At 35.1% G+C, this 18,499-nt stretch overlaps 1 protein-coding gene across 4 annotated transcripts; it reads right to left on the bottom strand.

Annotated features, from left to right (window-relative positions):
• Window positions 1-153: 153 nt before the first annotated feature.
• Window positions 154-18,422, bottom strand: LOC135214789 (armadillo repeat-containing protein 8-like; the record flags this gene model as incomplete). Of its 4 annotated transcripts, XM_064249145.1 has the most annotated exon segments (8): window positions 154-1,405; window positions 10,328-10,406; window positions 15,264-15,430; window positions 15,724-15,870; window positions 16,517-16,678; window positions 16,951-17,196; window positions 17,835-18,077; window positions 18,225-18,422. In XM_064249145.1, coding segments are annotated over 7 exon segments (1,239 nt in total), but the record flags the coding sequence as incomplete, so codon positions are not given.
• Between the last annotated feature and the right edge of the window lie 77 nt (window positions 18,423-18,499).

Genomic DNA, 18,499 nt, shown 5'->3' with positions numbered 1-18,499 from the left:
CAGCAAGTGGGTGAAAGGAACTAAGAAATGAAATGATAAAAGATATTTGGACTCGAACTTGGGAAGAATATTCTAAGAGTTTAGATGCTTTCACACCATGCCGAGGAATCGCCCTTGAGGTGTCTGTGGAAAGGGACCCAGTTACAGCATTACATCCCAAAGTAAGTGGCTATTAGCATTTGAAAATTTTCATAAGATTTTGTCCCATTTCTAAAAACTTAAATAATTTCATTGCATAAGAGCACAGTATCCTCTGATAACTAACAAACTGAATTAGGGCATTAGTGTTTGAACATGGTTTCATTGCCTAAGAGCACAGTATCCTCTAACAAACTTGAATTATGTAATTGGTGGTAGAACAATGAAAAAAGTAGGAACCATTCAACAATTTTTTGTAGTGGTGCCGTCCTTAACTATTAGAATTTTGATAAAGTCCGTTGCCTATTTTGAATGTGAAACTACTAGTAACTTAAGTACTGTATTCCTTGCAAGATTTATTATAAAGTGGGGAATATTTAATGCTGTAGTTTATGTAAGAATGTCCAACAACCGAAGTCATAGGTTTCAAACTTTATCTGCATAAAACTACTATGGTAATGAACACTCGATTTGGGGTTAATGAAAACAAGATACAATTCTGCTCTTCAGAATTCAGCAATTTGTGTGATATGCTTATTAGCCAATAAATTGTTGTCCTGATAATTTTAGATTATAGAGATAAAGTAATAGAATTTAACATTAAAGATATAAGTAATAGAATTTAACATTGAAACTCTCATAGCTAGCCCAAAAGTTTTTCTGCTATATCAATATATATACTAGTTTTTGTTCGATTGTAGGGTTATTGCAAGGATTTGTTTCCAAAACACACTACTATTTTGATTTCGTTCAATTGTATTACTCTGGTTTCTGAGAAAGGGTCTTGTGGGTTACTCATTATGTAACCGCTAGTCAAAATAGTAGCATCAGTTTAATGACAGGATGGTTCTAATGATGGTTCTTATGTGGCACTCTTGTAGGGAGAGAAAAATGCCACAATCCAACGGTAGATTTAAACTTTGATTTATTACTATTCGAGATACTTAACAAAACTGGCCTTTTATTACACCTTTTGTGTATTAGTGGAAAATTATATCTGATCTGTCATAACTGCAGCTTTGGCTGATTTCATTGTAAAAACCTGAAAATGGTTGGACAGGAATTTAATTTGTAAATTTTCTTCACAGGTTACCACATTAAATATGCTAGAGTTTAAAGGATAAACATTTTGTTGAGAGTATGGCAATTTTGTGAATGTTTCATCTTCATCGGTTACCACCAAACTTGCTTAGCTGGAGTTTAAGGATGAACACCATGATGACAGGAAAGCATTCCAAGAGTTAAGGTGCTGTTCAAATACCAAAATCTATAAAGGGTAAATATATTAGACATCTATCTTACATTATGTATTTAAATTTTTTCATACAAATTCTCTCTTCAAAACTATATTCTTCAAATTCAGTTTCCTATTTTTATGTACAGGATTCATAATGTATAACTAAAGACCCTATTTAAATGCAATAACAATTTTGAGAACAATTTCAGATATTTCTTTAATAAAAACAATCCCATTTTCTTATATATAACAGAAAATTAACTGCTCCTGTAATATAATGGTCAGAAAAACAAACATGCTGTATTTTACTTCAAAAGACTTGTAGGGCCAGGTCCTCCTACACTGAAAGGGCTAGAAAGTACAATAGATTAACAGTGATAGTGATGATGTATATCAATAGCATTATCACTATTAATCAAGCATAACTATTCTGTGCATCTATAGTTCTTAACCAGATAGCCTGCAGTCATTCACTAGGAAAGAGGCTGAACAGTATTAAGCCACCACAATAAAAGTAATATTGAAATACTGATTTTGTAAAATTAATTTAAAAGTAATATTGAAATACTGATTATGTAAAATTAATTTACCATAGTAATCTAAAAAGGAAACCTTTTAGAGAAGTGTACATGACAAAATATAGATGCTAAATGCCCCATTATTATTTAGCTTAATTACTGCTGATTTTTAACTAATTTCATGCAGAGTACACTGAAAAGAATGTGCCCTATTTATTCTGGAGATGGTGCATAAATCAAAATTTTCAACCAAGATGACTTAAACTGACTTTTTCACTGCACTACATATTCCTGAGCAGTAAGGCAATATTTTAATAACTTCTGGAAATTGGCAAGTAAGTGTAATGCAGAAAGTTTCCACTCCTAATCTATATTGATTGTAACAAACCAAGTAAGAATTTACTTATCACCACTTATTTTGCACGGATTTTCTCTTATATCTTTTATGAGGTATGTACATTATACTTTTGGTAACCTGGTTCTCAAATGATTTACTGGATTGAAGATATATGACATCCACTAATGTAAGTCAGGTTAAATCTCCAAGATAAAATATTTTCATTAGAAATGTTAAATAATCTAGGAGAAGAATTAATAATACAAAAAGAGGAGGAATTAAATAATGAAAAGATCCCATTAACTGACATGAGAACAAGTACAGTTGAAGTATGTATGTATATTTGTGTAATTTACATCACAAAGCATGAATGTAAACAGCATTAACTGCAATTTGTTTATCTAAATCAAAGCACAAAACTTAGCACTTAATATACAATACAGTCATTTTGTTTCTTGGAGACCCTTAGCAAAAATGTACCTTGAGAACTCTTGTTTGTTAAAGGCTATTAAATGTCACAACTGTTCTCCCAAAAATATTATATTCCATGCCAAGAGAACACACAGTTGAATGCTAAATGGTTGATGTAAACTAAGAAACTACAGTACTGAAGATACTAAAAATTAAAATCTTTTAAACATTAAAACTGGGAAGGCTCTTTCATACAAATATGAACATGAAAACTATCATATTCTTGATAAGAATGCGCAAGATATAGGAAAATAAATCTTTCATAATTTCCCTTCATTCTATATTGGCAACAAACCTTTTAATACTGTACTTCATGAACTGTTATTCAACTAGATATCAATAGCCAAAGCCCACAAAACTCAATGAACAAAGAATGTAAATACCAAGACAACAAAGAAAGTAATTTCCCATCGCATATTTTACTACTAAAGGCACATACATGTATGTTCACTCAAATACTGCAAGGGACACAAAATAAATAAAATAGATTTTACATATATTGTTGACTACAGTTTTCTAGAAGTTGTAGGTCAGGATTCCCTTAATAAGAATGGTGCTTGGGCAGTAGCAGGATGCAGCGTAACCCGCCTTACCCAAGCTACACATCGTCATTAGTTTCCTTCCAGCCCAGAAATGAATAGGGGGCGGCTTTAGGTGGGCCATATACATTAAGACCAAAGGTTTGTTAGTTATGAAAATACAAATGAATTTAAAATTTGTCATTTGTACATTTACATAACAAACCTCGTCTTAAAGGTTGACACGTGGTCGCCTGAAACACAGAACAAGCTGTTGAATCTCATCACCCAGTCTATGAAACTTAAAACCATTTCAGCTCTCTATCCATGTTTATCATATTGTCTTCCTTGGTATATATAAGGAAATTCTTTCATGTGAAAGAAAACACTTTCTCCCAGTTGTATGCCCTTCTTGTTCTCTGCTTAGATTTAATTTTTCAGCTTGTGAGTGTTAATGTCATATAAAGTTTTGATTAAAAAATTAGTATACTCCTAGTTAGTCGCTGTATGCCACTCACTTTGCTGCCTCTAAACAGGTGACCCTAATGATGACCAACACTGCCAGGGACAACACTGCAGCAGTAAGCATCCGCCTAACACCCTACACAACCCACAACCCAGAGGTCTGGTTCTCCTGGGTGGAGACCATTTTCAGGTCTAAGAAGATCTCCTCCTCATCCCACAAAGCTGACCCTGTCCTTGAGTTCCTGCCAGATGATATCTTCAAGCAAATTGCAGGATGGCTCGCCGAACAACAGACCACAGTCACCTACAAAGCCCTGAAGGCCCAACTAAGGTTGTCCTTCAGCATGCTGCCAGACCTCAGAGCTAAGTTCCCAGACACTGTAGGGGCAGCAATAGAAGACCAGCAGCTGTCGCTTATCTACAAACAGTTGCGGTGGCTAGTGATGATCCCTGCCACAGACTGCCACCCAGAAACTACTTTGGACCTGATGAGAGAGGTCCTACTCACAAAATTATCCAGCCAAACAGGCATGGTCATCCCCAAGGCATCGACTGGACCCCTCAATGAGTTCATGAAAATGGTCAACGCTGTCCACCAGGGCCACAAGTCGACAGAGCCCATGCAACCACCTGTAGAAGCAGCTGCCCCACAGCAGCAGAGACAGAGGGTCCCACTGACCCCATACAATTCTTCCAAAGCTTCAGGAGGGAGAACAAGCTGAAGTACAAGTCCAAAAGAGAACATTCGAGCGCAAAAATGTGAACATGCAAGCTGGCTACTACCAACAAAATTAACATCGTTCTCTATCGCTGCTGCTTTTTTTTTTTTTTTTAAGGTACAGGCAGAAAGGCTCCCTGTTTCATCATCATCACTTATGGCATGACCATAACCACATGAACAACTCAATCCCACCCCCGCACTCTCTCTAGGTCCCCTGCCAGTGGGGCCCCAGTAAAGTACATTGGAAATGGACAAGGAATTGTTTGGTGGAAAGTGGAACTGGACAATCATCCCAGCAGGCATAACAATCAAACTTTTAGGAGCAGACTTCGTTAGAAAGACCCCAACATGCTGGTGGACATAGCAAGACAACAGCTGATCTCACATCCCGTCCCCGTAGCCCCACTCGCTCAGACTCCAGCACTTTATATATGTTACCTCCTACAGGAGTTTCCAGAGGTAATCAAGAACGACCTGCAGCACACAACCTGACCACACCCGCAAAGCACCACGTCGACACTGAGGGGCCACCCAGTCCATGCCCACTTCAGAAGTTTGGTCCCAGGTAAGCTCACCTATGCCAAACAAGCTTTCCATATGGAACAGGCAGGAATATGCCAAAAAGCCTCCAGCCCGTGGGCTTCTCCCCTCCACATGGTACCAACTGCTGATGGGACAGGCAACCATGTGGCAACTACCAACAACTTAAAATTAAAACAGCACCTGTACCCACTGTCAAACATTACAAACCAGATGGAGGGCACCAAAATATTCACAAAAACTGACCTGAAGAATAATATTTTTAAGCCCCAGTCAGGAAAGAGTACACTTTTAAGACAGCCATCATCACCCCTTTTGGCATGTACACATTCAATGGTAGCTGCTTTGACCTTTGGAATACAGGCGCGACCTTCCAAAGTCTGATGGACGAAATTCTGAGCGACCTAACCTGCATCGTCTGCATTAATTTGTCATTGCATTGACAACATTCTGATATTCACCCCACCCTTTAACAACACACAAAATTTTGACATCAGACAGATCCTGCAAATATTCAAAGAAAGCAGACTTATAGTCAATGAGAGAACAAATGCAAATGGGCAAAAATAACAGTAAAATTCTTTGGCCACCCTATCAGCCGCTAAAGTGTCACGCCCCTCCCAGCAAATGTCCAAGCAATCGCCAACTTCCAAAAGATAACAACAGTCAAAGCAAAATTACCAAATGTTCATTCCAAACCTTCCTGAAAAAGTAAAAAAAAATTTGTTGGTCTGAAAAACAAGATAAAGCTTTCATATTAGCCAAAAGAAAGCAATTGCCTTCACTGCCACACTGCCCTTTTCTTTCCCCCATAGGTCCCGTGTCCTAATGACAGACATAACATGACGATGTGCAAGGTACTTGAGCAGGGCACAGACCATGGTCATCAGCTGCTGGCATTCTTCAGTAAGATTATCCCTAACAGAACAGAAATACTCCACATTTGACAGATTCGCTGGCAGTCCACAGAATCACCTGCCACGTGAAGAACAATTCGTGGTGCAAATGAACCATCAACCCCTTAGGGAAGGATGTCGATGGACACGGCGTGGATGGAAATGGCACGGAGTAAAGTGATGGGAGAGCCATTGACAGATGAGATAAACATCATGGAAACTGTGTTTAGCTTTGGGAACAGACACCAGAGTATCAGCTGTGTGAGACGAGAAGTAAAGGTCTGGAGTTTGGCTGTGACTCTTCTTGCTAAGAGGGTTGATGAAATCCTTCCTCCTCCAACGCCTGAGCAGAATGGCCAGAACAGAAGACAAGAGATGACATCGTGAAAACTGTAGCTTTGGGAACAGACACCAGAGTATCAGCTGTGTGAGATGAGAAGTGAAGGTCCGGAGTTTGGCTGACTCTTCTTGCTAAGAGGGTTGATGAAATCCTTCCTCCTCCAACACCTGAGCAGAATGGCCAGAACAGAAGACAAAGAGGAGGAGATGATGGAGGACATCTGCGACGACTCTTCTTGGATATCAGTAGCTTGTCACACCCATACTTCTTAAGAAGCACACCTCTGACTCGTCAGAGTGGAAGGGAGCAGCACACCTTTGATTTGTTAGAGGGAGTCGTAGGGAGCAGGCGTGAGTAGCTTAGGCAAGACAGTTGACATACATGGCATGGGTGGAAATGACACGGAATAGGTGCTGGGAGAGCTGCTGACTGATGAGATGATGTCACGGAGACCATAGCTCTGGAAACAGACATTGGGGGCAGCAACATCAATTACAAGTCACCCAAACCTCCACTTAAATCTTCTCAAGACGAAACTAATTACAAAATCTCCTGAACCTACCCTCAGGAAAATATCTAAGTATGAGAGGGAGAATAATCTTCACTGGAAGCAGTGAAAGGAGATTTTAGTGAGGAAGAGATGGAACAGAAGGAATTGGAATGCTTGCTGCCAAGGGAGATGAAAAACCTTCCCAGGATGGCCCCACCACATTCCTCTTATAAAATCTCTTAATTCCTCAAAAAGTCAAAGACAACACTTGGAACATGGATTACTTAAACCACAAGTGGAATGGGGCTCTGTATCCAAAGATGACAGATAATGAGAACGAGGGTTATTACCAGCCCAAGGGCATCGTCTCTTGATGCATGGAAGGCTTAGCAGAGTCATGGGTTTTCGTCTCAGTAAATGCAAGAACCCACAACAAACCAGAAAAAATCAATGCCGAGGAACAATATGGGCACAAGTGCAAAATAACCAGCTTCTTGAGAGAGCGGGTCATCATCTTGCTACAATGGCAATTAAGAGAAACTGGTGTGATGAGAAACTGGTGTGATGATGCATAGCGGGGGTAAGATAGATCAGGCTGCTTCCCAATGCCACTAATTCCTCATGTTATTTTTAACCAGACTCCAGCTGGCATTAGAGAATTTAACCTTATATTATGACCAGGGTTTGATCTGTATAAGAACAAGCAATTATTGATATGCCATTTACAGTAAATATTACAATAGGAAACAATTACTATAAACATAAGCTACAGTGACTTGCGGACAGAAGACTTGCCTGCCTTGATTATTACAAAATAATTATTGATTCGTTACACTACTCCATATATAAAAAATTTGGCACAGGATCATATATCAGGAACCACAAAAGTAATACCATTACAAGCACATATGAAAACTGGAATCATTTTTGTGTGGACCTTTTTTAAAGCAAGCAGGTTTTTTTGTTCAATCTGATACATTTCATAGCCTTTAAAGGTAAAGCTGTGACAAACTAATATCCCCTGAATAAGAAGCAATATCCAGAACTTGAAGAAACCATGCAAGTTAACCTGTAATGCCAAAACCCTAAAAATGCTGGCTCATCCAATCTCTATATAATGTTAGACTACTAAAATAAACTACCCTTAATCACTGGTGTTTAGAATATTACCAAACAAATTTACTAACCATCAACAGAGCTATAAAACAATAACTAATACTATAATAATCAATGAACTTGTCAACAACAACAACAAAAATCGGATCTTGCAAATTGGCTTCTTGAAGAGTAAACGTGAAAAGAAACTTTACTGAATGAAGAATATAAGCATCGAGGTTAAAGTGAATTAATGACTTGCTTGTCTAACACTGACACCTGCATAAAATATAATACAAAAGCAGGTACTTATACAGAGACGACAAAAATATACATAGCTATCGATTTAACTTGTGAAAATATTGCAAGTATGTATTGAATGCTGTCACCTGGTTATATGAAAGTGGTCAAGCATAATATTGCAAGTGTTGAATGCTGTCACCTGGTTATATAAAAATGGTCTAGCATAATATTTAAATAAGAGAAAACTGTGATACACTCAATAAATAAGATACAACTCACAATAACAAAAAATATCTGGATATATAAATTATGCTCATAAGATGATGTTATAAAAAGAAAAAAGGATATATATTCATGCAGGGGTTTTAAAATAACACCCAACATTCAGCAAGTGAAGTAAAAATTATCCACAACCAAGTTTTAACATCTCATAATCTGAGAAAATAAAAAAATACATTTAAAGTTTGAGTAAATTACATGAAGCAGGTGGATTTTCATATGAATTTTCTTACTGTTAGTTTAACCTAGAAAAGCTTTAATTCTTCCACAAAGAGAACAAAGGGAATGACTTAATGAACTTTTGCATCTAACATTCCTAATGGATCCAGACTTAAACCTGGGTAATGTAATGTTACCTTTATACGTATAAATATTAATTATTGTTATTCCTAGCAAAGCAATTCCTCATGGATATCTGCCTTTATTTGTAAATTGCTTGCAAATACAGAGGACTGAAACCAAGGTTTTTACAAATTCACACACTCTAAGGCTCTAAGAAAGTAGTTCCAGTTAGTAGTCTGATTTAAATAACATAATAATAACGGGGCTCTCAAAATCAATTTGTATCCTATTAAGCCACCTACAGTGGAAGCTCCGATGCAATAAATGAGAGTTTACAATTAATACTAAACAGGCTCTACAAGTTGAAAGTGAACAGAAATTTGTGACAGTGCCAAGTGAGATATATGTACATTCCTCATCCAAGAAATAATTTTGGGATATCTTAAAATGCCTTGGCTAAGAGATATTAAATTCATTTTCATCCCAAAAATTTATCTTTAAAAAATTTTTCCCTAACCTAAACTATAACCGGAATGCTAAACAATGCTCCGACACAGTGAAGCAATATTTTTGAAATAATGCTGGAGTAATACCTTTGAAAAATATCTAGCAACCATTTTCCCTGGTGTGAAATGTCCTGTATATTTTATTTAAAAAATTATTGCATTTACATTCATAGTTCCTATTTCAATTCAGTCATCCCTTTCTCCTGTTTACAGAAATGTGTACACAAACAGTATAGATAATTACTTAATTAAGCAAATAAATATCCTGAAAAATATATATATTAGCCTTGGATTTAGAAACTTCAAACTTACAAAGCTTGCCTTAAAATCTGTCTTATCATCTTGTTTATTCACACCAATGCCAAGTCAGAACTTTACTTAAATGCCAGATGTGCGAGTCTATTAAGGCAGAAGCACATAAACTGTATCCTCGGTCAAAAAAAATTTGGTTATAAAGTATTATGAGCAGTTTATCCCAAAAGCTATGAACATTTACAAGGCCTTCAAGCAATCAGTAACAAAAGTCAGTCTTGACTTCCTCTTACTAATGAGCAACAGAACCAAAAGATATTAGAGAGCTGATGTTTAGTGTTTTATACTATAAAAAAAACTGAAAAAATTAATAAAATAGGAATTAATAAAGCAATGGTTTTTAAAACCTAAAAATTAATTTTCTCAAAATGGTAAGTAAAGAAGGGCAAAAAAGCCTTATGCAGCATACAACTATCAAGAGGTTACGCAATACCTCAGATGCCTACACTTATGCAGCATTTGGACTCCCTCTAAAATATTTAAATATATATATATTTATTTCTATGATACATTATATACAAATACCCAACCAAATAAATTAGTCTTGCATCAGTAGACACCATTTCCCTTAAAGCCGGGAGGCTAATGAGGCATATTTTTCTTAGCTACAGTCATGGAAGATTACTTATACACTTGCACAAGAAAATCCCCAAGCTCAATTTCTGTATCACCACGCCAAACATAACAAATTCTTTTTGACAATGTGAGACTCCTGTTTTAGTGGATAGTCTTTAAATATTACTTTAAATTATCACACCCCTTAAAAAATGACAACAGAAACATTACCATTTAAATGAAATTCAAATTAAGGAATTATTGTGTCACAGATATAAACAGCTTATTTTTCAGTACAGGACAAACCGAGTGCTGAATAGCAATTGGATCCAAACTAGCGATAGTAAGCAACCTGATTTCCCACCAATGCACAGTCCATCTCACCTCTTATTCCTTAACGCGCTGCACAATTGGAGGAAATGGGAAGAGCTTCCAGAGTAATGATAGGAGCTTCCAGAGTAATCTACAAAGATATTGCATATAAATTTAAATTTTGCATGGGATTCCACGTACTACAGACTTTGTAACTTTATGCCACACAATCACTTTGGAAGACAATTGACAACTAAGCTGTTCAAGATTTGCTAATCCAAATGCTAAGCTTTACAGAGCTGTTAACAAACCATAAACTCATATTCAGACCTCTGGTCTCTAATGGAAAAATGCCTTCCCTGATCCCTGTGGCAGTATGATTTAGCAACTTATTGATTCATAGTATTTGTATGAAATGCTATAAACTAATTCATTCAGTGTGCATTATTTAAGACTGGAAATAGATCTCTGTAAGTTGTAGTTGGAGTCCTCCATAGAGATGATGCAGCTCCAATAACAACAACTGCATGCCAATCCATAAATATTGCCCCTACAGAAAAAATACACCTCCATATGATCTGCATTGAGACTCAGAGGTCTGGAAAAACTAACCCCTATTAATAATAACATATGATCTGCAGACATCTCTATTGCTGGTTGCAGTCAATGCATCATCAAAACAAGACTTGACAAGTCTTATTTAAATATTATGCTCCTTTAGTAAAAACCACAATATCAAAAAGCATGCCTATCACTAGTGACACCGCCACACTACCCAAGACCTTTCATTCAGCCTAGGTGAATCTGCTTCCTCCATTCAGTATTGTACAGTAATCCAATTGTCGAATCTCTTTACATAGCATCTTTTTTAATTTCATCCAACATCTGTAAGTACTAACACAGAAATTCTTTACAACCACCAAATCCATTACTATTTTCTTTTACCTTATGTAACATACTTAAAGTTGGAACTACCATTTTAGGTTATTGTATGAAATGGAGCAAATCCACCAATGTTTGTTACTGTGCACAGTTTCCTTTACTTATATAAAAAATGGGAGCTTCAAATTTTTTCTGCTGTTTTCCCCTTCTAAACATATATGACAATACAGTATCCTGCAACTGTTTGCTTAGCTGAATTTAATCAACTGTGAGATGCACTGAGCTGTCATAAATATGGCCAAAAAATTTTTTTCCTTATATTTAAAATATAACTGAAATTGAAAATCACTTCTCAAACCTTAGCACTTCACTCACATTGTGGTGGAGCACCTTCCAGTTAAAGTCATCACAACTGGATATATAAAACAATGATTATTCAGCTACTAACCTGACCTGATCTAGAGAAGACATGGCAACATGCCTGCCATACCTGGAGCATTTTCCAATTCTATGTGAGATTTAATTAATGAAAATGGGTAAAAATGGCAAGCTTTCAAATCTAATCATGTTTCATAATATTTTGGTTTGACAAATTTTTTTTTTTTTTAATTCTGGAGACAGCATCTACTGCCCTCAGAAACTTGGAGTGGAAGGGCCAGCCACACATTATTTCATTACTCTTTCTCTCTGCCTTATGAGCCAAGGAAACAGCATCTCTTTTAACCTCATGGTCTTTCCCTTTCTGCTGGCATAATGTTCTCAACTATCATTAGAAGCAGCTATCACACATAATACAAAATACAACAAAACGCCCAACATAAATGCGACAAGACGTCTTCACTTTGGAAGAGGCAATTGTACAAGACCAAAACCATCCACATAACTCAACAAGCACTGCTGTAATATCAAAATACATAAAACAGAGAACAAAAATGCATCAACAAAACCTTACATGGTACACACAATAAGAGTGACACGAGTGCTACGTATATAAGGTTGTACTGTACTTATCAGTTGTATAACAATACATCAAAACTTTCAAATTTTTTATGAATTTGGCCAAAATTTAATCAAGATGCAATGTTGTCCCTCAATTGCTTCACTAGTTCTCCAGCTATTCAGCACTCGAGTTTAATCACCCCATGCCGGCAATTAAGGCTAATAACATAAAAGATATTTGTATTATGATGGACATCCAAAGACTGCTTGACTAAATCATACTAGTGTCTTTACCATTAATATCACTTAGAACCAAATAAAGCAAATTAACAGCAATATTGGTAAATATATTACAACTTTGAGCATTAATAATCTTGGAATAAAAATATGCTATTTTGAAAATAAAACAGCTCCAAATATACAAAACTTTGTTTCCAATGTTTTTACAAAACAAAATTACTTACCCTTTTTGCTACTGCATCTAATGCCTTAATAATAATAGTAATAGCTATGTACATGTGTACAAAATAGATGAGATATAACTTTAGTAGCATCCCCACTTCTCTACTATGCTTACAGATCAGTAATGCTTATTTAAACAACCATGAGAAAGTGGTTGAACATAAAGTTACCATTAGCCACTAGTGAAACTGCTGTAATGCTGTCTTCACTCTGGAATAAAAGGCAAAATTATTGCTGGAAGTTGTAGTAGTCTCTTTACTAACTAACCAAAGCTAAAAAAATAAATTAATATTAAGTTTAAAATTTCTAAAGAGAAAATTATTAACAGTATTACCAAAAATATTTTGTATGAGAGGTGAAAACTGGAGCCTAATCAAACAAAAGCTGGGTTGATTCGCAGAACTAAAGACCAAAGGGAATAGAAAAAGTAAAAGGCATAAAGCAACGAAGCTAGATCCAAAGGGGAAATGCAAAGAACTTTCAACACCATCTACTTTGAGGATCACAAGATATTCTGTATGCAGTATGTGAGAGAGGGAGAGTGTTGCCATGTTCTGAAGTTTCACTGCAGTTATTGCAAGTTACTTTGGTTAGTTAATATATGTAAATTAATACAAATTACTCTGGTTAATTACTAAAGTTAACTGAAAGAAATCTACAGCTTAAATACCTTAAAATTAGTTTTTCTTTAAATTTTTCAGCATTTTCTGGAATGTATTGATAGTTACAATAGCTGCACTTGCCTAACCAGGTGCAGTACTGTACTTCATGTTATGTACTAAATTACATTTTTTATTCTTCATTTTTTTCATTACTCGGTAACATTTATCTCATTCTACCTTTCTTTGTACTCTACATATAATACAGACTTGAGTTCTCAATTATTACTTTTAAAGAATGTCATGCAAACATAACGATAATTTCCTCATCTTTTACAGTTACAAATATATACAATCCAAGGCTTCATATTTCAGTCTCTTGGAAATGCAAATCCTTTGCACAGATCACACATTAAAAATTGCTGATCTGTATAAAATCACCTTTTTGATATGTAGCACTTAACTTTCTACATGAATTAATGCTCAGCAATACACACTATTGAAAAGAAAAATCTTCATATTACCTATCACACCAAGGTGTTTCACATGTTCTGACACCAGACATATGAATATGTGTTAGATTTCATCGCTAAAACTTCAGTATATTCCAATATTCCTCATATGCTTGTGTATCCATTTTTCTCTTATTAGCACTAACCTACCGCTAACAATATGAAGTCAAGTATTTAAACTCTGTGGTATAGTTAAAACACAAAATGATAACCCCCTCATATGTATCCTATATTCATACTTAACATTTTTGTTTATCAGTTTCTTAAATATTTTTACAAGATTACTGTTGAGCTTGTTCTATTCCCTTTTTCTTCTTTTTCTTTCAACCTGGGATTTATACCGAAAGATTTCACGCATAACTTTCTTGAAAAGCTAATACTATCAGGAACAACTTCATCCATCTCCACGAGAGACAAGCCCTGTTACATTTGTTACTGTATCTTTTGGAATAGATTTGCATTTGGGTTCACCTGATCATTGTTGAAGGTTAATGACGAGTCCATAAGCACATTTTCCATGTGAAATTACTTTCTCCCAATTGTATTTGCTATGTCAATTTCTGGTTATCCTATCTTGTAGTTTAAATTGTTCATTATTATTATGAAACAATAAATGTTAAATTCATCTACAAAAGTTTGTTCAGCAGCCTCATTTAATACAGACATTTTGGACAAGCCTATAACTATACAGCATTTTGAACAGGCCTATAACTATAAAGAGTGTGTTCCTATTTTCCCTCTGAGCACATGTGATAAGTGATGAAAGTTAACTGAAAGTATCCAGTAATTATGATATACCATGAAAGATATCTTTATAAGATGTCTAGTATCAAATGCCTAACAATGAATAAATGTATTATTAGTTTGGAGTGCTTAATTCCACTGTCTACATGAAAACTGGCCTGAGACAAATCTTACATTGTAACAATCTTTTGCTGTAATGATCTGCTACATTTAATGAATGTCACTCAACAATTCAAGAGTCTGATTTAAAAAAAAAAACTAACTGAAACCTTTAGAGCTCTCTAATAATATCACTCATTTCTCATCTACAGGAATGCTGACATTGTCAAAAATACCAATGAGAATCCATCCCCTTAGGTAGTACTGATGCAACATCTTTTGAATCCCAGTTCATAGACATGGTGAAACTTGAAATTCTTGCAACGTATACTGTACAACTTTCATCAGTTAATAATTGTTTTTCTAGTTTTATTAGGCTGCAAGAAGGATTTGTTCTTAGGAGGTAAAATTGCATCAACACAAAATAAAGAAGTTGGATGGCTACAATGGAGGAAGTAAAAAGGAAGAGACTTTTACTTCACCCTAAAATAGCTATATATAAATAACAAAAATACAAAAACTGTAAATCATGATACACCTACATCTTCAGAAAAATTTATGAGATCTCTAAAGTAATTGCAAATCACTAATAAATATCAGTACTCACTTCTCCAATAATCCTGTCTCTGTAGTTGCCATAAGATTTTGAAGACTCTCATAAATGCCCATTTCCCAAGTTTGTTTTGTCTTTCAGCAGATCCATCTTCTACATCCCAAATCAAATTGCTAATGCAAAAGGATATGCAAATTTAAAATAAAAGAAGTACTCACTTGTCAAATAATCCTGTATCTGTAGTTGCCATAAGATTCTGAAGAATCTTATAGACACCCATTTCCCTAAGTTTGTTTTGTCTTTCGGCAGATCCATCTTCCACATTCCAAATCAAATTGCTAATGCAAAATGTTGCCGCAATCTGCAGTTTCACATTTGGTATAACCTAGTGAATAAAATATTACAATGTTAATTTTACATGAATGTATGATGATATCTATTCATGTTGTGGCCTACAAGCATCACATTATGCTTTAACACTTAGATGCACTGGTACTACTACTCAGTTCCTTGTCACACCACACATTTCATATTTGGGAGATTTTTGACGTCCTATTTTTCAAGGATTTTTTTCCTAATTTTCCAAGGAATACTGCCAATAAGGTAACATACCCACACTCAGTATAACACATTTCAAATTACGGATGACTACAAAATTATAAAAAAAAAAATCCTTACCATGTAATTCATAAGTTTCTTTAATACATCTTCATTTGACATTATGGCAGATTTGGCCACATCTCCATCAGCAATATTGGCTAAGATGCACAATGCCTGTTCTTTCACCTCAGCTGGATGTTCTCCTTCAAGAATGAGGATAACAGCCTGAAAGCATAAAACAGATCAAAACAAAGGATCATACAGGACAATGATGCAATTTCAAAGACTTACAAAATCTTCACTTTACATTCATACAAATCAAAACAAAATGGGAGAAGACATTTTAAAAATATTTTGGTTTAAGTGTATTTGTTACATGCAATAAAATGCCAAAATTTACCTGGAAGCGTATCTGTAAAACTAAAATAATATTGTTTATATTTTCATACAGTATCCTGTACATGTCCAACCCTAATGTCTACCACTGATATCGAGCAATCAGTCTAGCCACTTAAATCTCAACACCACTATGTTAAGACACCATCACTGAAAATTTAGCTTACCCAAAACTAGTGATAAAAACTTACAATTTGCACCGAACATTTGACGTCAGTAATGTTTAAAAACTTACAACTTGCATCTAACATCTGATGTCAGTAATGTTTATAATTTTTTAGGGGTGGGGGGAGGATGGGTGGAGTGTAGCCTTGTTTCAGACAAAGTTCATAAGTGAAAGGTTATGCACGGTGCCTTTACAAGTAACATTCTCTTAACTTCAATTTTGTATGTAAAATAAATCTAGCTAATGTTTGCCACAGCTCAACTAGACTTTCAAGATACACAGCAATATAAATCTGTCGTCAGTACGCACCTGCATAATTTCCTTTCCATGGCACTGCATTATATGGTCAATGTGTGCCTTTGTTGAGAGTAAGTTTCGAAGAAGTCCAAGAGTTTTCATCAAAATGTGCACATCATTGTCAGACAACAAACGGAAAATCTGATCCGTTCCAAGATGATGCAGAATGGAAGCCTATAAAATAGAGCATGGAAATTAACAAAAGTCTAAAAATAAACTCGGGCGTTAAAAATTAACATAAATATCACCAGAAATGCTATGCAATAGTGTTTTGTATGATAGAGTGCAATAAAAGAGATTTTATTGTTATTATACAATTATTATGATTATCATTAACATAATTATGTCACTCATTAATATGATTAATGTAATATGAGCATATGAATTTAATTATTATCAACATAAGTAGTAAAAGGGAGAAAGTTGTTGAATATTATGATACGTACCTTTACTCTATGTTCAGCCTGAAAAGCCATGTTCATGAGGGCCCATACAGCATTGAGTCTAAGGCCAGGATGGGGTCTTCTGGTCAACCCGCACAAAAACTCAACAGCACCTTGATCTAATATCTGTTCTTTTGCAGGTGAAAATTCCAGCAGTAAATTACATAAAGTTGATGAAGCAACTTTCACTAATTCTTCACTATTAGAGGTCTTCAAAACTGTCATAAGAGGCCTCCAAACAACATGATCCTGCAATGAAATACATAAAAATCAAGTTTGGGATGGTATGCGATAAATGATCATAATCATCAAATAATCTTAGATACTAGCAAGTATAAAATAACAAAATTACGCACAACAATGAAAAGAAACAAAATTACGCATAATAATAAAAAGAAGAGATATAATTAAAAAATTTACAACACATGCAGACCAGCAATGCAAATGAAAATTAAAATATAAGATGTAACAGACTTTTTATCTATAAATATATTAAGATGATAAAATCATGCTCACCTTTTGCTCTGCAAGTGATTAAAATATACTCAATTTTGTATGCCAAAAAAATTTTGGTTCAAAATTTAAAATCGACTTCCTATTGTTGTCATATTACCAATTCTTTTACAGCTATATTACCAATTCTTTTGAAGTGCAAATCATTTTCAAAATAATATTACAATACTACCTAATTCCTTTATTTTATTAATCATAAATATTTTGGCTTACCTAAATTATGAAAGTATTGTAGTGTCATATAAATCCTCACAAAATTCATCACAGCCACATAATTTAGAAACTTTCAGTCCAAGAATTTGATGCATGATTTATAACATTTCTCAAAAGTACGACACTTCTAACATAAGCTTTAAAAATCAGATAAAGTGTACCTGAAAGGTTGTCCTGAGAGTATGTACTGATCTTGAGAGGGAATGAAGACACCTAACAGCTGCTAACTGAACTGGAGGAGAGGCAGCTGACAGAGCCGTTACCATAGTGTTCATCAAGCCTTCCGTTTTGATAACCTTCTGTCTAATATCCTCATCATTTGCACCTAGTGATGCATAAACTCTAAGAGCTGCTTCTAACATCAGCTCTGGCCATGTACTTGGATTGTCATACTGTCTGCTCGACTGTAAGGGATAGATATGCATTGTAAAATAACAAATCTTCTGTGTTTTGTATAATGTCAAGAATAAAAGTTTAAAAGTACTTTTGTGTTTATATATAATACTTAAAAGGTAGAAAACAAATCACTTATAATAAAAACCAATACTTACAATTGGTGATACACATATAGGTTGAGTAGTATTTGTTCCACATACAGGGTCTTTGAGATAATCATTCATTGTGAGAATTAGATGGTCTGTCATTGCTGCTGTTCTTTGAAGCTCAGTACTAACTTCTGTTAGGTATGCTAATGTGTTGGCTGCTTCTACACGCTCCCATACATCTCTGTCTCGTCTGCACATTCTCACCTATCAAAATAGTCAATGAATCTATTTTTAACGTGTAAGAACTTACTGCAAAAAGAATTTTAAATAAAGAGCATTTT

This window comes from Macrobrachium nipponense, chromosome 46 (genome assembly GCF_015104395.2).
Source record: "Macrobrachium nipponense isolate FS-2020 chromosome 46, ASM1510439v2, whole genome shotgun sequence".
Classification (NCBI taxonomy): domain Eukaryota; kingdom Metazoa; phylum Arthropoda; class Malacostraca; order Decapoda; family Palaemonidae; genus Macrobrachium; species Macrobrachium nipponense.
This window is presented reverse-complemented; position numbering and strand designations above follow the sequence as displayed.